Below are 25,767 nucleotides of genomic sequence, written 5' to 3'. Positions count from 1 at the left end.
CTTAGTGGGCTCTGAACTTGGGCTAGGTGTTGAAATTTTCTCATTTGATCCTCACAACTACTTTTGCAGTGTGTCATTTTTGTCTCCATTTCACAGACAAGAAAACTGAATATTAGTAAGTGAAATGAAATGTCTGAAGTCACCGATCCAGCAAATGGGAAATGTAGGATTTGACAGCAAGACTGTTTAACCCCTGTTCTCTGACCAAAATGTCCTCCTGTCTCTCAAGAGGCAGAGGTCTTGGAAACATTTCCTACTGTGCTTCTATATTATCATGTGACCTTGAACCTCAGGTGGGAAATGAAAGGTAATCTGTTAGGTCCCCTGCAGTTCTGCTATACTGCAATGCTGATCTCTTTTGTAAATCCCATTTTTAAAGTGAGTTTGCTGTAGGTACCTATCAGAGATGAAACCCAAACTGACAATTCATTTTGATGTGTATGAAAAGGGCAAATCTCTTTAAGTGAAGACCCAGCACACTAGCTTTCTTAATCTGAATTCCAGTGGAGTAAGAAGAAAACTCTTCAGAACAAATACTTCTGAGTGAGAAAATGTTCAGCATCTCAGATTCATTTTATCATCTGAATGATAACCTCGAGGGTTCCTCTGAGCCGAATGTGGGTGTGATGCTTGGGCCAGACACACAGCTTTTCCTCTAATGTTTGCACCCAGGGTCTGCCAAACTTCCCCACCTACACTGTCCCAGTGACACATGGGTCACCTGTCATCTGGCTCCACCGTGCTGGGAGGTGACAGATTGTATTATACTTTCCTCTAGTGATTCTGATTGCCCTGCATTTCAGAAAGGACCCTCCTAACTTACCCTCCTGGCTTATCCTTTGGACCAGTGTCACCCTTTTGGTGTGTGTGTGGGAGGGGCATCTGGTATGGACAGTCAATTTGAATTTGATTGGAACATGCTAACGAGCCATTCATTTGGGGAGTAGGGGTTGTTTCTGATTAGATTAAGCTTCTGAGAGAGGAAAGAAGCAGCTGCTGATTAAAGACATAAAAAAGGAAACACATTAAATGAGTCAGTGGTTCATCTTCATATAGCAAAGTATAAATTAAACATAGTCCTGGGGATCAGCTCTGAATAGCAGCTGGGTAGAGCGAGCTTTTCTGAATACATCCACAGGAGAAGGCGCTCACAGCAATTCAGAGGGGCTTAACCCACCAGAGAGGGCTCTGAGAACTCCTGAGTAAATGGATGGGCTGAGTTATCTGATAAAAATGACTCTCACACTAGGGACGGTAAGAGTTTTATTTGGATTTCAGAAAATTGTTCCCTGAGTCCCTGTGACATTCAAGCTCATTATTATTCTCTAACAGCATCAGTGATGGTAATGGGGCCAGAGATCTTAGTTCAAAACAAAAGATGCAATTAGAGTAGAGAGCACACGTGTCAATGGGACCCTGATTTGGAACATGGCCAATACTTCTGTCTCAGAGCTTGGGGCTTCTGTAGTTTTGGTTCTATAGAAACGCCTGGGCTGGAACTAGCCTTCTCAGCTTCATGCGGGGGGAAGCTGTGAGGGTCAGCCCTGCTAGACTGTGTCACCTGACCAGGGCTGGCGGTGTGGCTGCAGCCCCGCCTCCCCTGGCTCACACTAGGTTCTGTGGAGCTGCCATGGGGCTGCTACCTGTGGCTGTCGGAGGAACCCTGAGCCATGCATGGTCTCCAAGCCCCTGGCTTCTCCCCTTCCAGCCTGCTGGCTTCTCCCTTGCTTTTCTTACTGCTGTTCTGGTTCTGAACTGGAACCAGACTCTCCCCTACAGCCTGTTTTGCAGGAGTCCTAATACCTGCCTACCCCTGGCAGCTCCCTCTCTCCCCCCTGGGGACTAAATCTCCTCTCTGTATCTTCAGTCCCTAGTGGGGACCTGCTCTGAATGGACTCATCATCTGGACCTGGACAATCTCTCCCCATGCCTGGAAACTTCTGCTGCAAAGTCTCACCCAATAGATTGAACCCCTGGTTATCCATGCTGCAGGGCCCAAGCCTCTCTGATCACTTTGCCTCTCCACATGCTGGCAGCTTGTATGAATCAGGGAAATGATCACAGTCTGCAACAGCAGCCCCCAAACCCCAAAGGCTGAACCCAGGACAAGTTTATTTCTCACTTCACAGTCCTCTAAATGTTGGGGGGCTCTCCTGGGCAGCTCTTATCCAAGTGGTAACTTAGGACTCAGGTTGCTTTTCTTGGGGGTTCCCCGTCTTTGAACTTCAAGGTCATCTTGGCGTAAACATCCAGCGGATTGGGAGGAGAAGCGGTAGAAGTGTTCATGGGTTTCCCACACTGGATACTTACCCACCTGGGCCTGAAAGTGACAGCTGTAATTTCCTCTCTTATTTCATTGGCCTGAGCTGCTCACACAATCCCTCCCGACTTCAAAGGAGGCTGGGAGATGTAGAGGAGCACAGATATTTGTAAGCAATAGGAGTCAGACACATTCTTGGAGACCACCCTTCTCCTGTCTCCACTTCCCCAACCCCAGGTAGGACCAGGCCTGTCTTCTTCCTTTTCTTCCATTCTGTCTTGAGTCCACCCCAGACTGCATTTGGACAATAGTAATCAGGGCTGTTGGCTGCTATGAGTTTTAAGGTAACCATGTATAAGTTCACCTTGTTTGGAACCACTGAAAGAGGGCGTCTAATCTCAATGACCACGTGTTTGCTAAGCGATCCTCCTGGAATTTCCCATAAGGAAATGAACTTTCATGGTCCCAATCTTTAGAGTCAGAGCATTAGGGTCCAAGGAAAGCTGGGGCCCCTGTCTGTGATGGGCTGGTTTGCTGAGCTTGGCACCATGGCTGCCCTTGGGTTTCCTATAGGTAAACAGCTATTTCAGCAAATCTCAAGTCCCTGCAAAACAGCCTTTTAACTTTTTCTTCATGAAAAGTTTTCAGACATTCCAGCCCAGCTGGTCTCTTCTTGGATTCCTGCCAGATGAATCCTCCTGCTGCCTTCTGATAGTTAGGAAGGATCCCTTTCAAACAGGGAAACTGCTTCAAGGGCTTCTTACGGCTGACCCAAAATCAGACCCCTTCAGGGACACCTTCCAAGAAAAAGCATCATTTTTTTTTTTTCCCCGAGCAGCAATTCTGTCCAAAAGACCTTTTGGCAGTGTTTTATTGGAAGAATAGGGCTTGGGAAACTGGATCCCCAGGGAGTGTTTTTCTTTGGAGTCTGATGGAAGAATAAGAATTGTCAGACTTTAAAAAATGTTTCCTTACACTTGAAAATAATGAAATATCTGCCTTTGGAAAGCTGGGAGAGCACCAAGGAAAGTGCACAGGGGATGACTCAGAACTAAGGCTCAACTCTCAATCCTTCATTCATGCAATTTATCGAGTATCTATCATGTGCCAGGCCTATTTAGGCTCTTGAGATTCCTTAAGGAGAGCAAGGTGGCCATGGGTCTTCTCTCACAGGCTGGTGTTTTGGGCCCATAAATAGGAAAAAAGCTCCATCTCACTGGTACTCAGGGAAATGCAAATTAAAACTACAGTGAGAGTGAATTTCACACCCATCTATGAACGATGCCAAATGTTGGCAAGATTGTAAAGCAAAATGAGTGCTCATCTGTTCTGGTGGGACTGGAACATGGGATTCTCACTTTGGAAGAGTTTCACTCTCCCTGGGAGAGTTGAATGTGTGTTATAACCTATGGCTCAGAAATTCCACTATGTGTAGATACACAGACAGGTGCTCTCTCTTGGGTGCCAGGAGACACGTATAAGAATACTCGAAGGACCACTATTCATAATCCTGAAAACAACCAGACTGTGGACCACCAGGAGAATGCATAAATAAATGTGTGTACATTTATACAATGGAACACAATGGTGATGAAAATAAATGAAGCAAGAAGCAAGTTGAAGAATGCAGACAATATACTTCCACTTATACAGCATTTAAAACCAGGTAAAACTAAGTACATAGTCGAGCTTGATGGCAAGGAAATTATTAACAAGATTCAGGATAATGGGTTACCTTTGTGGGTAAGGAGAGGAGTACACAGAGATTTCTAAGTTGCTGCCAGTACTGTTTCTTAAGTGGGCGGTAGGTAAACAGTTGTCCCTTGTGTTATGTGTCTTTAAACTGTACATATACAATGTACACAGGCACACAGCTGGAGGAGGTATATAGGTGACATGGGAATGCAGAGCAGAGGCATTTAACCAAATTCAGGGCAGACAGGGAAAGTAGGTAGGAATTAGCCAGGCAAATAAATATATGTGATAGTGGGAAGAGGCTGACAGCCTCTGGCTTTTGACTTAGCTTTGTCCAGGTTTGACCTCTCTTTCCTTCTCATTCCCATGCATGGCTGCTACTAGAGTGAGACGCATGCGGTGTCTAGGTGATGCCCTAGTCAGTGTCTTTGTTTGCCTGCATTTCTCACCCTACAACCACTCTGCAAACACGTTGCTGGTCTTCTGCCAGCCATTCTCAGGCCTCAGCCTCCATCTTCCTCGTCTTCCTCCTGCCAGCCTGCCTGGGTTGGCTTTTGACTCTTATCTCAGCATTTCACAGCCAAGTTAGGCGAGACAGCTACACATAAAAAGGTAATTAACAACATGAGCCAAGAAATAAGGACCACTTGAGTGGTGCAAATCGTGATTCAGGACTTTGGAGGAACAGGGCCAGGCTGGCTTTGGATGGACGGAGAGCAGGAAGGAGGATGTCTGGGCTAAGGGAACAGTGGGAACATTTTGCCAAGAGAGAAGAGCTCATTAAATGTCATAAGGAGATAAAAGCTGGACAGGATTTGGGATCTTATCCTGTGGACTGTGGTTATGAAGTACAAGACTAAGGTGCCACTGCCCCCCAATCACTTACCCTCGGTAGATATTACTAATAAATGGTGGCATGTTTTTCCACTGAGCCCAGACAGAGCCTCAGAATCCTTCTTAACCCAGTGCTTCAGAAGGACATTAATCAGTGAATGGATTTAACATGGGAGTGTTATCTGCTATTCCTACCAAAGACTACAGAGTGATCACCAGACTCTGAGTAGGAGAAATGGTCACACTGTATCCTGATGTCTTGCCTCCAGTGTCTCCCTATTTTATAACTCGCAATTCACAACTCTACCAGTTGTCTCAAATACTGGGTAATATTTGAGGTACTGGCAAGAACACTTAGAACCACAGAATGCAAAAAGTATAAGGTATCTAACATGTCACCGAGTCCAGCTCCTCCATTTGGCAGTTGGGAGAAACTGAGGCTTGGGAAGGAAACAGGTCTATTTATGTAAGTGGCCAACATAGGACATAAACTGTCTTCTGACCCTGACCTTGTACCAGCAGCTCCCAGTCCTGGGAAGGGAAGGGAACCTGATCCTTCCTAAGAACTTACTAGATGCCTATCTTTGCTAGAGGGAGCTTTTCATACAGCATCTCTTTTAAACCTGCCAGTTGCCCCAATAAAAAGGCAACTGACATCCAAGAACAGGTCCAAGTCAAAGGCTAATGTGTGACAGAGGCAGGATTCACACTCTGTCTACCAGCCCTCAAGACCTGCGAGCTTTCTTGTAGTTCCCAGATGGATGCACCAAGTTTTTTCAGAAACAATCACAGGATTAGGGCTCCCTGGGTAGGGCTGTCGGTGAGTGTGACTCGCTCTTCTGTTTACAACAGTTCAGGTTCTCGGTCACGTCTGGGGGCAGCCCAGCGGCTCCTCCGTGGGCGTCTGGAAGCGTTGGCTAGGTGGGGGGCTTTCTCTACAGTGAGTTCATGGTTCCATAAGACGAAACTGCCTGCAGTCGCCCAGGTTCATTTGATAACTTCCCGAGTTTTATAACAGTAATTCAAGCTCTGCAGCCAAAGTAACTCTTCTTGTTTGTAGCAACATGCACTTAAATGTCAGAGCTTTGCTGAAAAACCACTTGGGTTTGAAGGAAGTCATTGTGTTCAGTAAAATCTGGCACATTTTATGTTTATGGCCTTTATTAGAGGAGCCAGCTAAGCGGGTTAAGCGGCCTCTCTATACGGTGAGTGAAAGCCCAGGGCTCTGGGATTGCTGGAATCACTCATTCAGATCACGGTTATTGAACATGTCCTGAGTGCCTGGTGCTGGTATATGCAACGTGGTTCTTGTCTTCCTGGAGCCTATACTTTAGCAGGGCAATGGAGGTGGAGGGCAGACATTGAACGAAGAAATATGTAAATAGAAGTATTATGAATAAGCATTATTAAGAAAAAGGGTGGGGTGCTAAAAGTATTCAGAGGGGATCTAATTTAGACTGGGTGGGTGAAAGAAGGTAAGATTTGAGCTGGGTAACGAGTGCGGGATTTATTCCAGAAAGATGGAATAGCAGGTGAAAAGGCACAGAGACAGGAAAAAAATGGGTGTGGTCAAGAAACATGTTGCCCAGTGCCCATCCAGAAGCCACGAGGTCCAGCCTTGGGCTGACGTGCCACCAGGCGTCCCCAGTGCCTGTAAGACTAGCACACGCCTCACTTGTTATGAGCCTGGGTCACAAGCGCGCTAGGTAAAAAGTAAGTTCTACCTTGGTAGTGGCTTCCTGTGCCCTGCGACCTCATCTGCCTTCTTGGTTGCTGACCCTTGGTCCTCATTTCTCAGCCACCCCTTTGGTACCCAACCCTTGCCCTTCCTCCTCTTGGCATCTCCACCCCCTAGAACTTGCAATGCTAAGCCATCATTCTGTCCCACATCTTTGCCCTCCCTCCAGCGGCCCTGCTTCTCTGGCACAATGCCTCCCGTCTATAGCCTCTATCTGGTTTGGGTCTTGCCACATCATGCCAGCTAAGACCTGTGTCCCAGGCCTGGATCCCTTTTACTTCCTCATCCTCCCAAACCTCCATGGAAGCTTCATGATGTCATCTTTCATGAGGTCCAAATGCCAGTGATTTTCTTTCCTATCCTTTGTCTGCCATCCACGAGAGGGTCTCTGAGATCAGCTGTGGGTAAGACTTCTGAGATTCTCTCTGGAGCAAGCCATTGGTCAGCGGAGCTACTCGTCGTGTGGGGATCGTGGAGCACAGGCTCCCTCTTGTTTATTTCAGGGTCATTGGGCAGGGTCCAGAAGTGGAGGGGCAAACACGCCAAATACACATCTTCTGCTCCAACCAGAAGCTGCCAGGAACCCAAAGGCTATATCCAAGGCAGATACTCACAATAGATGAGTTTCTTTTCACAGAAGAGAGGAGAGTGGAGACAACCTGTAGGTGAACAGGTGCTTCCAGTCTCTGGAGAGGAACCTCTCCCTGCTGGGCCAGGCACTCTGGAGGGCAGCACGTCTGTTGTCTGCTGGGCTTCAGCCAGACACGTGACTCCTCTGCACTCATTTGTCCCCTGAAGCTGGCTGTACAGGAGAAGCCAATAGCAGCAATCATAATAGTTATAAAATACTCAGTAATAACAAGTGCAGGCTAAAGGCTTACAATATTCCGAGCACTACGACAGGGGCTTCCAGAGCCCGCAGCTCAGTGTAGCAATCGTTGTAATTTGAGTTTCATAGACGGGATGTTAATTACCCCAGAGTTGCCGCTCAGCCAGCACATGGTGGGGCCAGAATAGACCCAGATGTCCTGATCCCACCTCGACTGCCATGCATACAGAGCTCACCCGGAGGCAGGCTCAGGGTCAAACACCTACCTGCACTCCATCCCCTTCTTCTACCGGGCGAAATTGAGACTTGGGAGGAGAAATATCCTGCCAAAGGTGACACAGCAGCAGGTGGCAGAGGTAAAAATTGGAATCCACTTCTCGCTGGCTCCAAAGCCGTGCTTTTACAAACCATGTGCTACTCCCACCCAGCCCAGCCACCCCACCTCTGCTGGAAACCCGTGATCTGTTCTAGGCACCATTTAGCACATGTCTAATGGAGAATATGGTGAAGAGCTTGGAGAACATTTTGAAAGAGGGAAGGAGATTAGTAAACCAGCAGGTACCAGAGTGTCATGGTCGGGAAAGACAGGGCTGGGACCACAGAGCATGACAGGCTCACCTAGTTGAAGGGGATATAGAACTGTGACGCTGAACTGACACCCCAAGGATGTCAGGTGAAGCGGGGCGGGGTGGGTATGCAATTGCATGTGCAGAAATCCAGAGGTGAGAGGAAACCCAGCATGCTGGAGGAAGTAAAAACTGTCAGCATGACTGCAGCACGGAGTATGTTGGGAAGCAAGCACGAGGCTGGAGGGGTGGGCAGGGGCCAGGCCCCTGGAGCCTCAGGGGCTGTGCTGGGGAGGGCGCCGTGCAGGCGGGACGGGGTCCAATGTACACCTTCAAAAGATCACTCTGGCTGCTGGGTGGAGAAGAGACTGGAGGAGGAAGGCAGGAGGGAGGGCAGTTGTTTGGAGGCTGTTGCAGAGTCCAGATGGGACGTGGCAGCGGTCTGGATGAGGGCGGTGGCTACAGGATGGGGAAAGGGGAGTGGCTTCAAGAGGTCAGCAGTGAATTCACACGGCTCCTTTCACTGTGCAGCTAAGGGCAGAATGGGAAGTGCTGCCACCACCCTTCTGATTAGAACCGCGGCAGATGCTCCCACTCTAAGATGAAATGGCGACTGACTCTTTGAGAGACAGGTCTTGGAATAAAAGAGCTTTGTTCCAAATCATTTACTGTGTTGGGTCGCTGAAATATGTCAATTAGTAGCCTCCGTTCCAGTAGCACAAAGAATAATTACCCTGACTCCGTGTGTTATCAGTAACATATTCACAGTATTCACAGGCTTTCCTTGCAAATCTGAGCAAAGTGAATTGGAAATCAGCACAGTCCCCAGAATATACGGGTCATGGACATAAAGGTACACACCCCAGAGCCTTCCATGGCTTCCTTTCCTGGTCCTCAGAACCACCCCTGGGTGTGGAAACTTCCTTCAAACCATGGTCACCTGGGGAAGCACTGGCACTTCCTTGAGCTTCGGTCAGGCTCAGACTCATCCTTTTGCCTTCATACCAGCAGTGTGGTCTTGGGCAAGGGACAGCCTTGGTCTCAGTTTCCTCATTTGGCATTGGAGACAATAACCACTACCTCACAGGGTTATTCTGAAGATTCTGCTGTGTATCATTTGTTCAGTAATAGCTGAGGCTGAGTGATCGCTAATTATGTGCCAGGCATCTTTCTAAGCACTTTGTATATGAACACTTTAATCTCCTCAGCAACCTCTTGAGATGGGAACTGTTGGGATCCCCATCGGAGATGAGGAAACTGAGGCACACTGAGATGAAGTAAATAACCCAAGTTCACACAGCTACTATGTGTGATTTGTGCCGGTGCCTGGCACATAGTGGACGCTCAGTGGGGATGCTTGTTTCCTTTCCATTGGCCCTAAATATTAATAATATACTAAATGCAAGACAAGCTTAGTCCGTCTATTGCCTTCCAACTTCCAACAGGACCAACTGGTGTGAAATAGCCTGGTGGAAGAGAAGACATTCTCTTCCTAACTAGCACGGGAGGGAGGGGAATTAAGCTAAATTTGAAGCTGACCTTACCTTGGAGGAAGACCTACGGTTGTCGATGAGTACACGTTATAAGCGCAAATATCATCCGCCAAATTGTCCAGTTGACAATACCTAATAAGTGACCACCGCTGTCCACCAAGAGATCTTGATTGCTTTCCACCAAAAGCCTCACTCATCCTCTCTGACCAGGAATTTCAGATTCATCCCACTTTACTAAGTACCAACCATCTACTGATTGATTGTCTGGTTAGGCATCAATCATTTATATATTTATCAACAAGTACTTACAAAGTAGCTATATGTACCAGGCCTTGTGTTCTGTGCTGGAGATGAGAAACGAATGAGATATGGGTTCTGCCCTCCAGCAACACAGAGTGAGGGGGAGGCTGACCTATTAGCAGGTAAGTTGTGGTATCAAGAGCTTTGAGGGCCAGAGGAGGAAGCTCTGCCCCAAGAATTAAACAAAGACCCCACAATAGTGTGGCTGGGTGGCCAAGCTCTTGAGAGATGATATTTTTTTCAGCTGGAGAAGGAGTAGGGAAGGCATTCCAAAATTACAAATAGAATGGGCAAAGGCCTAAAGACGCAAAAGGATGTGCACGTTCCGGAACATTGAACTTCCAGAGTGGCTGGAATGATTGTGGCAAGGGCTCCAAGACACTGTCCCTCGACGCTCAGGTTACAAGGTCATTTTTCTTTATTTTTCAAAATCAAATTGCATCCTACTCACCAAGGTCAGGGAGAAGGTTCATACTATTCCCTTCTTTATAGCTCCCCCTCCCTTGGGTTCTGACAGAACTCAGAGCCCAGGAAAGATGGAGCCGGAGCAGGGCGCCTGGCTCTCCCTGTGGAGATCACTCATCTGTGTCCAGGCCCAGGTGGTCCATTTTAAGGCGATGTCTCTGTTGGGAGGCTCTGCTGGTCCCTCCATGTCAAGCACGGCTGCAGAGACCGTTATCAAGGATTTTAACTTCTCCCCCAGAGCAAGGAGAACCCAGATCGCTGGTCACAAAATGTCTAGTCTCTTCTCTGGGGGAGGGAGGGCGGAAAGACTGGAGAGGGAGGGTGCATTAATTCTTTGCTGGTAAATCCACAGCAACTGGAAACAAGACACAAATTAATGACTCAATAACCTTCCTGTTCTAGGAGTAGAAATAAGGTACAGCGCACTCCCTTTGCAGACAGGAGAGTAAGGTGAGGAGAGCTGGATGTGTCTGAGCTCGCGTTCATGGTCACCTGTGGTCTGGGTTCCAGGCTCAGGGTCAGGTCTGGGCACTGACGCATGGCCCGTGTCTTCCGCAGGTGTGGCAGTGTGGCGGGAGCGTAGAGGTCCTGCCCTGCTCGCGGATTGCCCACATTGAGCGAGCCCACAAGCCCTACACCGAGGACCTCACGGCCCATGTCCGCAGGAACGCCCTCAGGGTGGCTGAAGTCTGGATGGACGAATTTAAAAGCCATGTGTACATGGCATGGAACATACCCCAAGAGGTAGGAAGCCCCCGTGGGGGTGTGTTTCTTGGGGGTTGTTGGGGAAAAGAAAACAAACAAAACACACCTGAGATTCAACCCTTCTTCCCAGGGGATAGCCAGAGTCTTGTTCGCCATGCTGGAGTGAATTCTCAAACCCTAAGATACAAGACGTTGAAGAAAAGGGGCTGACTATAGGGTGCTAAGGCATGTCTTACCCACCCCACCCCTGGTCACCTCCTCCTCGAAGGAGGGCTCCTTCCCTCCAGACAGCAGTGTCCTCATTCTATGTGACAAAGTTGGACCACGTGGCTCCAAGGTTCCAACATGCTCCCAGGTTCTCAGCTTCTCTGACAATAGATATTTCATGGTCCTGGATGACAAATATCCCAGTAATTACCAACATTCACAAAATGCACCTTAATTTCCCTGTAGACTGGATTCAAACTTCTCCATCGAACCTTTGACCAGACCCATAAGGAATATTCCTATGCCTTTGGGATTGCTTGAGCCACATGGATGGGGCTGGGCTACATTCCCACATTTTTTAGGCTACTTTTAACCCTCACCGAACCTCATCATCGCCTGCCACTGTCCTCTAGCCCTCTAGTCATGCACACTTAAGAAGTGTGAGAGAGAAAGCAGTGTTTCTTTGGTAGTTCTGTTCAGCCTTGCTGTGTGTCATATGGAAGTAACCTTGGACCGCTGGGTTGGGAGAACCCAACAGATGCCAGCCACGGGATCCCCACCTGCTTGCCAGCTGGTCTGCCTGGAGATCGTTGCTTATGTTGCATTTTATGTGAAACGGAGCTGTTGACTGCATGACCTCTTGCCTTCCTCCCAAGGCCATGGCTTCCCCTCGTGAGTCCTTTAGAAAGCCTCCATTCTCTCTTCCTAATAGGGCAATGATTGATCTTTTCTTAAAGTTTCCATATGAAGGCCTTCTTCCCCGATGTGTCCACCAAGCTAATGTTTTGCTCAGGCTGAGTGATTGAGAAAGTAGGCTGGGTCATGGGTGGGAGCTTTCAGGCAACCCCCTCACTACCACGACCAGGGGGAGCGGTCTTGGGCTGATTGCATCCTCCTACAATCAGTGAGATTTCAGCAGCTGGGAAGAAGAATGAAGAACCAAGCAGTACCAGCGGGAGTGCAGCCAGCCCTAATGAACCAGCCCCGAATGCAGCTCTGACAGTGGGAGTGTTTCTAGGGAAACGGTGGTGCCTTCTAGCCCCATCTGTGGCTGTGGGCGTTGGATCACAGCATTCTGGGCAGGATGCTGAGCCCTGCTGTGGGTGTCCTCTGATAGCAAAATGTTAAGCACACTTGGAAACTCCCCAGGAGCTCACCAGCGAAGCGGTGTGGATCCCCGGCTTCTGCAAAGGACTGGGATCCTGTCCATTACTGTTGTCCCCCTTCTCTCTGCACCCCAAAGCTGCAGACTTTGTAGCCCTCTCCCCCCAATTGCAGCTGCCAGATGTTGAAATAGACAGCAAATCCAAAGAATAGTAGAGAAGTGAGTGAGTAGAAGTAATTGGAAAATGATGAAACTCAGCGTCTGCCTGTGACTCCTAGAAGAGTTCAAACCAAGTCAAGTGGGTGGGGCTGGGGGGGGTAACACAAGAAAGCCAGATGAGGGGTGGAAATGTCCAGGATGAAGCCTTAGGAGGAGAAGGAAGGGATCAGCGTGTTTCCTCTTGACCCCCCCCCCGTTCGCTTCTATGTCCAGACTCCCTCTTCTGCCTCTTTCAGGCTTGTGGAAATAGTCAACACTTTTCCACCTCCCGTCCACTTCTCAAGTCACAGCCCAATACTACCTCGAAGCTGCTTTTAACAAAGTCATCATGGGCCTCCTAACTGCTGAATTTAATGGCTATTTTAAGTCTTTCACTTACAGGATCCCACCTTTTCCTTGAAACTCTTCACTCCCTTAGCTCGAGGATTCCACACCCCAGAGCGTCCTCTTCTCTCCGACTGCTCCCAACTCCTTGTGGGCAAGGCTTACTTCCAGTGGTGGCTTAAGTGCTCCCCAGGGGCCCGTCCTTGGCCACCTGCTCTCATGATACGCATCTCCAGGGTAATCCCATCTACTCTTGGGCTCTGCACCACCTATACATTGACGGCTTCCTAGTTACTCTCTCCAGCCTGACTTCTGCCTTTAGCTTCAGACTTTCAGCCACGCATCTTCTCCTGGCTGTTCCCACAGGCCCTTCAGACTGAATCTGACTGCACTGCATACATTTTTTCCCCCCGAGTCTGCTTCTGTTCTTATTCTCTGTCTGAAGTCATGGTACCACCATCTGACCAGACATGTGAGCTTAGACCTGAGGGTCTTCCTTTAATCGTCTTCCATTCCCAGTCCATCACCAAGCCCACCTTTCCATGCCTCTCACTTCTGAGTTCAGGCCTCGTCTCTTCCTCTGCAACAGCCTCTGGTTGGTTTCCTGGCTCAAGTCTTACCCCTCAAGTTCATACTCCCCACTGCCCAAAGTCATCCTTTAAAAAAACTCACAGCGACCATGTCCTTGTCCTACTTGAAATCTTTACACGACTCTCCGTGTGCACAAGATCAGGCATAAAGTCCGGTGTTAGACATGGATCTAAGCTTTCTCCTCTACCCACCTCTCCAGCCGCACTGCCCACCATCCTTGTTTTGGAGGCCCTGCAGACAGCGTGGGCTAGGGGAACTGCCCCGAGCTCCCCGTCCACACCAGGCTGTTTCTCATCTCGGTGTGTTGGCCCATTTCGTCCTCTCTGCTTGGAATTCCTCCCAAAACCGCTTCCCCAGCCTCCACCCTTACCAATTCTCCTCCATCGTTTTAGACTCAGCTTGGGCGACCTCTTCTCTAGAAGCCAGCCCCAGCTGGGGAGAAAGCCCCTTTTTGCCTGCGTGTCTGTGTCATTGCATCATCACCCTGTAAGAGAATGTTCCGTTGTCTGAAAGTCTCTCTCATTAGACCAGTGAGTCTCAAATCTGGCTGAACTTTAAAATCACTTGGCCTCCACCCCAGAGATTATGATTTAATTGGTTTGGAAGGGGACTTTTTTTTTTTTTTTTTTTTTTAAGAAAGCTCTTTGGGGACTTTAATGTCCATCCAGGGCTGAGAACCACTACACTAGACCATGGGCTCTCTGAGGACAGATTTTATTATTCATATCTGTGTCACCAGGCCTAGCACAAAGTGGGGCACGTGGTCAGGGCTCAGTAAAACCTCACTAATTCTTGTTAACAAATGAATCTGCTGGCCATATGTGTGATCCCTTTTTCCCTTGGTCAGTGGCTCCTAAAAGCAGATCTACAGACCAACTGCATCAGAATCACTTGGAGACCTTTTAAAAAATACTGATTCTGGGTCTCATCCTCAGAGATTTTACTGAGGAGGTGTATAGTGGTACCAGAATCTGTAAAAATCTCCCCAGGTGCTGGTTTGGGAAAACCAGGTTTGGGTGACACTAGTTTAGCTAATCCTACTTATCTTTCCAAACTCACCCTTAGCATCACCTACTCCAGGAAGCCTTCCTTGACTGCTCTCCTCCTTTTCCCCTTCATCCTGGCTGCCCCACACCTGGGGATGGACTAAGGGCCCCTTTTCCACTGTCCCTCAGCACTCTCTGCTTCCCGCCATGCTTCACACTGTGTGCAGAGTCTGTTTACTTGTCTGGATCTTCCAGACTCTGCTTTCAGGCAGACTGTGACTTCTTCCTATTTGTATGCATGATGCTTAGGACAGCACCTGACACAGTCTAGGCACTCAATAAAGATGAGTTGAAAAAGAAAGAAGAGGGAGGAAATGTGGGTGCTGCATCCCTCCATGTTTTCCCCAGTAATTTTCCCAGCTGCCCTTGATGTGGTGGCATCTCAATACATTCTGTTCAGTCACAGGCACACGTGTTCCCGATTTACTTAACGTTTTGTCTACAGCATCCCAACTGCAAATGTAGAGCTGGAACCCTTCACCCCTGCCTAGTGGCTCCTTGGAAATTAAATAAGTTAATATGTGGAAAGACTTTGATCAGTGCTTGGCAAATGGAAAGCACTAGAGAAGTGTTAACTCTTGTTGTCCACGTGATCACCTGCACCCTCTGCATTCCCGCCCCAGCTTTAAAATGCTCTTGCTGGGCAGTCATCCTCCCTCGCTTCCTTCTATGCGGAGTCCTTCCTGGGCCGTGCACTGAACAGAACCAGCTCTCTCACTCACTCTTAATCACATTCAGTCCCAAGCTTTTGGAAATCCAGAGGAGCCTTCCACTCATGCAGCCTCTACTTTAATTGAAAATCAGTTTGCTTATCAACAAACAAAGTCGGTCTGCAGCAAAGCATCAGTATTTTCTTACACAGGGTTCAGGAGCTCTAGATGCGCCCCTGCTTCCTCTTGCCCGAAGACAGGCTGAGTGCCAAGGATGACTCACCACGGTTCTTAGGCAACAGCCCTTCTTTGGGTTTGGCTACAAGGAATTTTGTGTCTGGCTGCACACACAGGCAGGAATACTGGACAGCTTTTTGTGTGGCTAAGTACGTTAGTGTCCTAGGGCTGCCAGAACAAATGATCACAAACTGGTGGCAGAAATGTGTTCTGTCACAGTTCTGGAGGCCAGAAGCTCCAAATCAAGGTGCTGTCAGGGCCGTGCTCCCTCCAAAGGCTCTGGGGGAGGATCCTTCCTTGCCTTTTCCAGCTTGTGGTGGCTCTAGGGGTTCCTTGGCTGGTAGATGTATCTTTCCATTCTCTGCCTCTGTCTCTGTGTCTCTGTGCGTTCAAGCCTCCCTCTCCTTTCTCTTATGAAGATGTAGGCTCATCCTAAATCCAGAACGATTTCGTCTCAAGATCTCTAGTTAATTATATCCGCAAGATCCTATTTCCAAATAAGGTCACGTTCGGAGGTTCTGGGCGGACATGATACTGGGGAGGGGCACTATTCAACCCTCTACACTAAGTATTTAGCAAAGGGGGAAGATACGTTTATTGTTTTCTAATAATAAAGGTCAAGGTGACCTTCTCTGAGAATGTTTGCTTATTTCTCAATTTCCTCCCCCTGCTCTGAAAAAGAGTTTGATGCAATTTACAGTAAACACACAGTACAGATGTGCTGAACCGTTAAAATGGAAAGGCAAAAGTCCATTAGTAAACAGGAAGAGGAAAGGGACACGATATCCAGACACGTTAAGCTGAGCAAAACTCTGGTTCTTGAGTCTCCTAGAAGTTAAAGGAGAGATGGACTCCTGACGGATTGTCTCTCTCCCACTTTTGATTAGATTATAAGTAGAGAGACAAACCTTCCTTTGATCCTGAATGTAGAAAGGAAGTTTTCCCATGGGAACCTAGATTTTTAGGAAAACACAGAGGCCTTCCTGAGGTAGGTTCTTCTAGTTGCTTTCTGTAAAAGCTGAGACAGTGTTAATTTGTCATCACATAAAGGCAAGTATAGCATGAAGCGAGAAGACCTGGGTCCAGGCAAATAGCTTTGTGATGTGAGGATAAAGTGCAGAGAAGTTTAAAGAGTTAATACTTAACAGATGTCTTGGGGTGTGGGAGGGGGTGAGCAGGATACCTTTATTGTCAGTTGCTAAGTTCACTATTTCATAAATATTTTTTCAACTCGGTCTCATCAATATAGTTCAGGCGCAGCGCTAGACTGTGGGTACAGAGGTCAGCAGAACATGTTTCCTGATCGTCAGGGAGCCGGGGTCCAGCAGAGAAAGGCCAAGTAGCAGTTGCTGGGAGGGCTCCCGGCAGGAGCCAGGGAGCAGACCCATCAGAGACAAGGTCATCGAGAAATATTCAAAAGGTATATCCTCACTGAAACTGCACCCTAGGAGTCTGGAACTTAAACCTTCAGGCTGTGGCAGGTTCAAATTTTTACATGACCTGAACTCTGGTGGGCAAAAATAAATGTATTTCTTCTATATGTACATTTTGTTTTGACTCAAGCCCCTGTTGACTGATATCAAAAATGTGTTCTGATCATGTCCAGATACATGCAGCAGTCATCTTTGTGATTTTTCCCAGACATTTCAGACTTAAACTGTCAATTTCATTATTTCCCAACCCCCGTAACTTGATCCCGGAGTTGATGGCAGAACCAGATGGGGTCACACTGCCAGCACATGGACTGCAGTGTCGGTGGGAGAGAGCTGTATGTGCTTCCCCATCTTCCTCTGTCTCTGCTCTGGGCTTATGTCTCATGAGATACCATGTGCCCCTCTGATCCCTGGCTCCATGGTGTCGTCCTCTGAGATGTCACCCGTCTCCATCTGATCCCCAGCTGGAGGGACCCCCCCTCCATCATCTGCTGTGGCATCAGCTCTTTCTCAGCTGCTTCTCTGCCCTGTTCAACAGCTGGGGTGCAAGCCCAGGGCTTCCCCTCTGCTCTGGGATCACAAGAAACGTAGGGGCTTCTCTCTCGCTCTCACTCAAGGACACATCCATGTCTCCATGTCTACTCCTTGTCTGCTGCATGTGGCAGCAGGTGGCTCAAGGGCCACCTCTCTGGTACACCTGGGAAGTGAGAGACACAGTGCTGTCTATGCTAAGCCTCCCAGGCGTAAAGAGAGAGGCTGCTTCTCCCATAGGGACTTGGTCTTAGGAGGCAATAGGGCAGGCTCCTAAAAATGCGCCGGGTAAATTTTAATGCACAAACTCCAGACCCAGGTTGATTGGGTTCAACTCTCAGGTCCACCACTTATTAGCTGTGGGACTCTGGGCAAGTCACCCAGGAGGTCACTGAACCTCCCTTTGTCTCAACTCCTCATCTGTAAAATGAGGATTATATTGTGCTCCCTCATAGGTTTAAATGGGACCATGTACATAAATTTAATATAAGTAAAATATAAATATATGTTCCTGTCTCATGCAGAGCACAGCCTGACACATGGTGTTATGTAAGACTTAGCTGCCATGATCCTTAGGAATAGTAATATAATTAGCATTATTCCATCTTCAACTCTTTCCCTTCCCTCTTCCTCTCCCCAAGCAGTTCAGAAGCTCTCATCTTATCTCTTGAGGTAGAGAAAACCTTAATCAGACTGTATTCTTCCCATTTCTTTCACTTATACAAAGACTACAGCTTTTTTTTCTTTTAGTAATTTTTAAGGATTTGCATCTTTATTTTCAATGGCTTTTGATGACAGTCCCCATCAGTGCTGATCTGATGTTTCATAGACCAAACGGGGACGGTTATGGGGCCAAGGCACACGTTGGGAAGTGCATGAGTTATATTCCCAGGTTGTCCCTTCACCAGACAGTCTCCAGAACCGTGGTTGGGGAGGTTCAGGGAAAAGCTGTGCCCTGGTGATGGCTGAATCTCTGTGTTTGCATCCTGTGCAGGACTCAGGAATCGACATTGGGGACATCACTGCAAGGAAGGCTCTGAGGAAACAGCTGCAGTGCAAGACCTTCCGGTGGTACCTGGTCAGCGTATACCCAGAGATGAGGATGTACTCAGACATCATTGCCTATGGGGTGGTAAGGAGCTCGCCCAGACGCAGACAGAGAGCAGGACCAGAGAGAGGTGTGGAGAGTCAGGGAGGGAAAGAGCCTCTTGGCCCCCAGTATGGGACCTGTGGTAAACCTGTGGACAAGAGGCTGATTTCTGGAGCTGAGTGGGAGGCAGCCTATGCTTTCATAGCCCAAACCTCTCCATTCCCTTGAGAGAGGTGCTTAGTCTCTCCTTTACAGTCCTAAGCAATTCAGCTCTGGCCCCAAACCTGCATATCCCACTTAATAAAACAAAAACCTGCAGTCAGGTTAAGATTGCAAGACAACGTAACAAACCCCACTGTTCCTCAAGCATGGGTGCCTGAATTTCTACCAACCAGCCTGCATGCCTCCCCCACCCACGGGGCTATGTCTTTCACTCACACAGAGCCTCCTGGTAAGGCGTTCTGGGAAATATAACCTTCCTGAGTTTGCTGTATTTTGAGGGATGTTTTAGTAGTTTCCACTTATTGATTGGCAGTGAGCAGTTCCCCCAGGAGAGGCAGCAAGACAGAGGGACAGAGCAGAGGGTTTGGACCTGGTTCCAATCTTGACCCAGCCACTTCCTGGGCAAGTGTCTTAATGTCTGTTGGCCTTAGTTTCTTCATATGTTAAGTGTGGTAAAATAATACTGTCCTCGTGGGTAGAAGAAAGTCTCAGATACATAAATGTATTTTGTGTCTAAGGTTAAAATACTTTGAACATAATAAACTCTCCCATTCTTCCAATATCCCCAGGACCATACAACTCTTAAGGTATTTTAAATACCTGATTGATTTTTGGATATCTCACCTGGTTTTTGCTGACTGAACACATAAAGATTTTCTATGACAGTTAAGCCCTCAAAACTGCCCTCAAAACTATCCCCTGGGGCCACCTGCCTTACCCCCACCCCCTGCTGTGTTACAGATGGGGAAACAGAGAGGCAAAGTGACTTGCGCATATTCACACAGTTAATCAACAGTGAAACTGAGTCTAAAACATCAGCTTCTGATATCACTCTCATTCCTCCCTTTGCAGTGTCCCCTCAGACCTTTTAGATATCCCAGGATGAAAACTTGAAGGAAGAACTGAGGCCTCTTCCTTTGATGACCTGTGCTCAGAACTGAGTTCAAGGCCTGCCTCGGCAGGAACACTATGGGTACAACATCAGCCTGGGAGGGGAAGAATCCTTGCTGAAGGGTTGGCCTCAGTGTTCCCTGGGGACCTCCCAACTCTTACATCCTAGGATTCTAAAGGAGACAGAGCCAAGGTCCCAGGAACTACCCCCTTCCCACCCTCCTGCAGGGCCTCTGTTGTCCCCGGAGGCCAGCCTGTAGGAAGGGGTCATATCTTCCCACAAGAGCCCCCATGGCATGGCTGACGTGTCCTGAGAGAACCGCCCAGTAGCCTCTTGCCTCTCCACTTCCCAGGCTGGTACAATTCAGATGTCAGAAAACTCCTCAGCTGGCGCTGCCCAGCTTTTACCTGAGGCTCCAGATCCTGTCATCACCATGGAAACACACTGGACTGTGAGGTGCCCATCCGTCCCATCTACCTCCCCAGAACCATCCTGAGGATGCGGCAGTTACTGGTACCCCTACACTCAGCCCTTAGCAAGTTGTGTGTGCTGCTTGGCCACTGTTGAACCCAGCCCAAACAGAATAGTTATGCTACTGTGGCTCCAGAGAAACTATTGGCCCAGACCTCTGGGAGCCAGGGCAAGCTTCTGGATTCATGGTCTCACCAAGCTATCAGCTGTAGCTAAAGAATATTAGCCAAACTCAGCCAGAGAAGCAGGGAAAGCAATAACAGTGGAGGTGTATGCACGCAGCCATTGCAGTTCTGGGTCTTGGCCCAGGGCATTCTTGTCTTCCAAGCAAAAGGGTCTCATCTTATGAGCACATACAGCAGGTTTACCATGTAGTCTCCTCACCACCACACCCAGAAACCTTTGGTTGGTCAAATAGTAAGTGGCATATACAGGGTTGTGATCCAGATCCGTTTGAGTCCACAGCTGGGGCTGTTTTCACTCTGTTGTGCTGAAAAACCATCCACTCGCCATCCCAGAGGGCTGAGCTGTGTCAGCCGTTCCTGGGGCTGGCAGAGGTCTCTGACCCCCTGCATGTTCATCTGCCAGCTGCTGTTCAGGGCCCAGCCAGCCCCCCTCCCTCCTGCCTCCTCAACAGGCTGGGTTCTTACATGAGCAGAGATACGCTTGCTTGTCCAGGAGCATAATGAACTCTTAATGGGGGCAGAAAGGTGACAATGGACAAGGCAGGATGCAGCACAAGAGCAAGAGGATTTCTGGGGCTGAATCTTTCTTCCTGGTGATTACTTTTATTCTGAAATGGAAAGACCAGATGTCTTCTCAGGGGCACTTTTTTTTTTTTTCTTTTTCCCTTCCAACTCATGCCTAAACTGCATTGCTCAGGTCAAATAACCCCCTGGGACTCTCAGGCCACTGTCAAGTCTATATAACCCTGCCCATTAATCTAGTAATAGGTCCCACTAATGCCTCCTGCAGTCTGAAGGGCCTGTGGGCCCCGCTGTGTGGGCATGGGCATCCGCCTGGATCACCGAGCTCCGGGCCTGGGAGATGGCATGGCTTTGGATAATCCCAGCTCTGGTGCTGACAGTAGAGATGGAACAGCATCTGGAAACAGACATGCCTGCTTCTGAACATTAGCTTTGCTACTTAATCACGACGTGACCTTGACAGTTTGCAAAACCTGAGAGGTTATAGTCACATCACTTCATGGGGCATCTTTCACAGTCTCAGGATTGTCTCCATGTGCATGATGGAAAGAGCTTGGACTTTGGAGACTGACAGACTCCAGCTCTGCCATTTGTCCAACTATGATGCCATTCATTCACTGTTCATTTTCTTCATTCATTCACACATACTTACTGTCTAATATGTGCCAGGGCTGACCCACGTCGCAGGCAGTGAGAAAGCCTGAGAGCTGGTCTGGTGACTGATAGAGGAGATGGGCAAGTGGAGACGTGACAAGAATACAGCGTGTTAAGTGCTGCAATCAGAGAAATGGAGGTGTTGGCCTCACACCCAGATGTGGGTCAGGAAAGGCTTCCAGAGTGACAGAGAAGCTGAGAACCACAGGAAGAGGAGGATTCAGTCAGGGAAAAGAGAAGGCCGGGGCAGAGGGTCCAGGCAGTGGGAACAGCATTACAGACCGGGTGTGCAGAGCTTCCTACTGTAACACACTTCTTGCACCCTTAAAAGAGATAGTATTACCAATCTGGCTATGTTATTTTGAGAATTAGGTGGGAAAATGCATGGAAAGCACTTCACCTGGGACCTGGCACATAGATGCAGTCATAATAGCTAGTTTCCCTGAACGGCCTTCAGAAAGGTTATAGCGGTAATAATAGCAGCTAACAATTATTGCACATTTGCTATTTGTCAGGCCCTGTGCTGAGTACTTGTAGATATTGTTTCAGTTAATCCACAAACCTATGAGGTTGGCACTAGTATTATCCCTATTTGAGAGAGAAGGAAACAGACAAGGAATTATGTTGCTTTGTCCAAGGCTACACAGCTGGAGCCAGGATTCTATCTCAGCCTGTCTCTCCCAACTTCCTCAACAGACCACCTGCTTAATGGGGGGTGGATGACACAGAGCCAAGGAGGACTTTATCAAAAGGCACCACCCACCCCTCATTCAGAGGCCAGCTTCGGGGATCCAGGGGAGATCCAAGTCTGACATCAGGGCTTTCTGGAACTTTCTCTTTGCAGTAGAAGTTAGCAGGTCTCACTGATGGATTACAGTGTTCGGCTTCAAATGTGACACCCACCCCTCCATGGGCTGTGGGAGAAGTCCAGAGAGTATTTGCATATGCTCCTCCCACACAGGCCAGCCAAGTAGTTGGTTTATGATAGAGGATTTGCTGCATCGATGCTTCTGGGGCCCTGCCTAGGGAACTGACACATGTTCATATTTCTGCAGAACCTCTAAACTTCAAGTTTGAGATTGAGCCGCTATCACCCAGTAAAGGAAAGGGAGCTCAAGAGAAAACAATTTGACTCTGTTCCTTGTCCTCTGTCAAGAACAGGGGACGCATAGAGCACACGTGGGCCTCTGGTTATCTGTTCCGTTTCGCACCCCTGAACTGGGTTCACTGCACTCCTGCCACGTCCATCAGGACTACGAAAACTTAGCTGCTGTCTGCCTCTGGCCTTCCCCAGATAGATGACCCACCTGTGGCCCATTGCCCTGGTCTCCCCTGGATTCTGATCTCCAGCCTCCTGTTGTGAACAGAGTGCTTTGATTGCTAAAAAGAGCTATTGAAGCTAGCTCAAGTTTAGGTGGGTAAAGATACCACAAACTCTCTCATGGGCTTAGGAACTAAAGTACAGCTGGACATGAGCACTCGAGCTGGGAAGCCACTAAAACCGCAGCAGGGGCAGGATGATCTCTCTTGTCGCTAAATCTATCTGCCTCCTGCCTCATCTCCTCCTTGATCACAACTGGATTCCTCTGCTTGCACATGGCCCAACAGATCCACCACACCCAGTCTAAATGGCCTCACCATCCTAGTGGCCAGCACCCACTGACCACGGTGTCTGGTCTCTCATCTGGACTCCTAGGACAGAATAAGAGGATAATGAGATAGTCACATTCCAGAAAGAGAAGGATCAGGAGAGAGGAGGAAAGAAAGACAATTGTTAATTCATTCTAAGCTATGAGTTGGTGCCCACCATGGTCTACTCAGCTATGGCATGGGAGCCAGACCATGTGGACCACAGCTGCCCTTTCCAAAGGCTGAGAGTGAGCTTAAGCCAGAAGGGGACATTGAATATCGGCTTTCCTACCTAGATGTGGTAAGACATTGGTTCATGGTACCCAGACATTTGTTCTGCTGATTGCCATGTGCTTGTAGGTGAGGATAAGAGATACCTCTCTCTTCTCCTGCTCCCACTCTGGCCCCCTTCTCTCTTATTCTCCCACCAGACCTCCCACTCTGGAGAACCCTCATCAGCTGGGCCTCTGCTGGGGCCTGGCCAACCACTGCTGGATCTGCAGGAAGCAGAGAAGGCCTGGTCCTAGAGGATATCCCAGGCCCCCAAACAGCTGACATGTTGCCCACTTCCCCCAACCCTCAAGAACAAAGACTTCTATCCACGGACTTCTGAAGGCCATTATGCCACCCTTGTGCAAAAGGAGGGGGTGAAAAATCTAGTACCATCTCGTGTGTGTTCATGCATATCTTTTATTTTTACCTAGACTATCTCAGCTCCCCAAACCCAGCTTGCTGTTTAACAGCATCCTAATGCTTCTCCTTCAGAGGAGGCTGGTCTTCCCTCAGCACCTTGATGCAAGGCAAAAGCTGGGCTGGTGCTTGTTGGTTTCCATAGTATTCAGGGGGCCTCGGATTGATTATGGAAGCAGAGCCTGTCACAGTGGAATGCTTGTTTCTCCTGATTTAATGCATCTGTTTCTCTGTTCCTTTCTCTTTGGTGTGGCCGCCTCTCCTCTGGTGTTCAGCTGCAGAACTCTCTGAAGACTGATTTGTGTCTTGATCAGGGTCCAGACACAGAGAATATTCCTATCTTGTACATCTGCCACGGGATGACACCCCAGGTGAGTGCTCTGAGAGATCCCCGTGCATGTGTGTGTCTGGTGTGGGGAAGGAAAAGCTAAACTCTGTCATGGCTACTCTGGGCCCAGAGGTCTTGGGAGCTTTTCATTAAGAAGTATCCTCATGAGCAAAAAAGAGAGTCATACCTGCCATGCCTGGAAGGAGTCTGAAGGAGCAGATGCTGGGACACCAGGATCCCCTGGGGTGGGGCACAAGGAAGGTGATACATCTCTAAAGAGGAACACCTGCCTCCGTTGGGGAAACTGTGCGTAAATTACAGCCCTGGCCCTGGCAGCCATGCCTTTCCCTAGCAGGAGGGAACCCAAAGTTCCCCAGGCTCCCTGATGTCTCAGAGTCCCTTCGGAGTGCCACTTCACAGCCTCAGGCTCTGCCCTTTAGTAGATCATAGCTGGGACCAAAATTTATAGCCATGGGATCCTTTCTAGCTCCTCTGACTTTCTGGTGGAGAATGAAGGGAAGCTACCAGGAAAGTAAGTTATCCCCCCAGAATTCTCCATTCATAGGCTAGGCTTCAGATATCTGAAGAGGATATTGAGACACTGGCAAGAGAAATGGTTTATTCAACAAAGTACAATGGGCAATCCTTGACCAAGAGTGCCATAGACTGACCTGTTATGACTTGACATTTTCAGAGTTTACTTATCTTACCTCCAGAAGTGTACAATGATTTGTAAAAGGTATCTTAGTATAGAAGATGTGTATATTTGTGCAATTGCAATTTAGTGCTTAAAAGAGTTGTTACCTGCCTAAACACATAGCTAAAGGATATTGCGATGTGTGTGTACCCAGTATACTATGCCAAGACTTCCCAGGAATTGTCCACTGTGATCTCCACCACCTTGTCCTTTCTGTGGGCCAAGCTGCTGTGACATCACTGAGTGGCCAGTCACAGGTCAGCAGATCGCACTGTCTTCACACCACACAGTACAGCAACTCATTCTCCATTATTACAATGGTGTGACATTTTTGAATGAGTGACTATTTTTATGTGAACTTTTTATTGACATAGAACATATATACAGAAAATAGACAAATTATAAGTGTACAGGATTAATGAATTTTCAGGACAAACACACTCATGTAAACAGCACCCAGGTCAAGAAAAAACATTATTGCTTGATTCTGAATTTTATGTAAATAGGATCATAGGGTATATGCTTTCTCATGTTGGCATCTTTCTTCCATCATATCTGTAAAGTACTTCCTTACTGTTACGTGTAGTTGTAATCTGCTCATTTTTGTTACTATGTAGTATTGCATCTTATGAATATACCATTTTCACTATATAGTCTACTGTTGATGGACAGTTGGGCTATTGCCAGGTTGGGAGTATTACGAATACTGCTGCTATGAACATCTTGTCCATGTCTTTTGGTGCACATATGTACTAATTTCTTTTGGATTTATACCTAGGAGTCAAATCACTGAGTCATAGGGTTGACATATGTTCCTTTTCTTTTATTAGTTATCTATTTTATACATATTAGTGTATATATGTCAATCCCAATCTCCCAATTCATCCCACCACCACCCCCCTCCCTAGCTTTCCACCCTTGGTGTCCATATGTTTGTTCTCTACATCTGTGTCTCTATTTCTGCCTTGCAAACCAGTATATGTTCATTTTCTGTAGACAGTACCTACATTAGTCTGCTAGGGCTGCCATAATAGAATGCCATAGGCTGGGTAGCTTAAACCATAGAAATTTATTTTCTCACAGTTATGAGGCTGAAAGTCCAAGATCAAAGTGCCAGCTGAGTTGGTTTCTGCTGAGAGCTCTCTTTCTAGCTTGCAGA

The 25,767-nt window shown here is 48.1% G+C and overlaps 1 protein-coding gene across 2 annotated transcripts in view; it reads left to right on the top strand.

Annotated features, from left to right (window-relative positions):
- GALNT18 (polypeptide N-acetylgalactosaminyltransferase 18) overlaps positions 1 to 25,767 on the top strand; it is a 336,984-nt gene that overhangs the window by 267,582 nt on the left and 43,635 nt on the right. For both annotated transcript variants that reach the window (XM_036860711.1, XM_036860712.1), the window contains 3 exons: positions 10,739 to 10,924; positions 18,223 to 18,360; positions 23,859 to 23,954. In XM_036860711.1, coding sequence (XP_036716606.1) covers positions 10,739 to 10,924; positions 18,223 to 18,360; positions 23,859 to 23,954 — 420 coding nt within the window. The remainder of the gene's footprint in view (positions 1 to 10,738; positions 10,925 to 18,222; positions 18,361 to 23,858; positions 23,955 to 25,767) is intronic.

The sequence above is a fragment of the Balaenoptera musculus genome, chromosome 8, assembly GCF_009873245.2.
Source record: "Balaenoptera musculus isolate JJ_BM4_2016_0621 chromosome 8, mBalMus1.pri.v3, whole genome shotgun sequence".
Lineage (NCBI taxonomy): Eukaryota > Metazoa > Chordata > Mammalia > Artiodactyla > Balaenopteridae > Balaenoptera > Balaenoptera musculus.
Note: the sequence above shows the minus strand (reverse complement) of the source record. Positions and strands in the feature narration are given on the sequence as shown.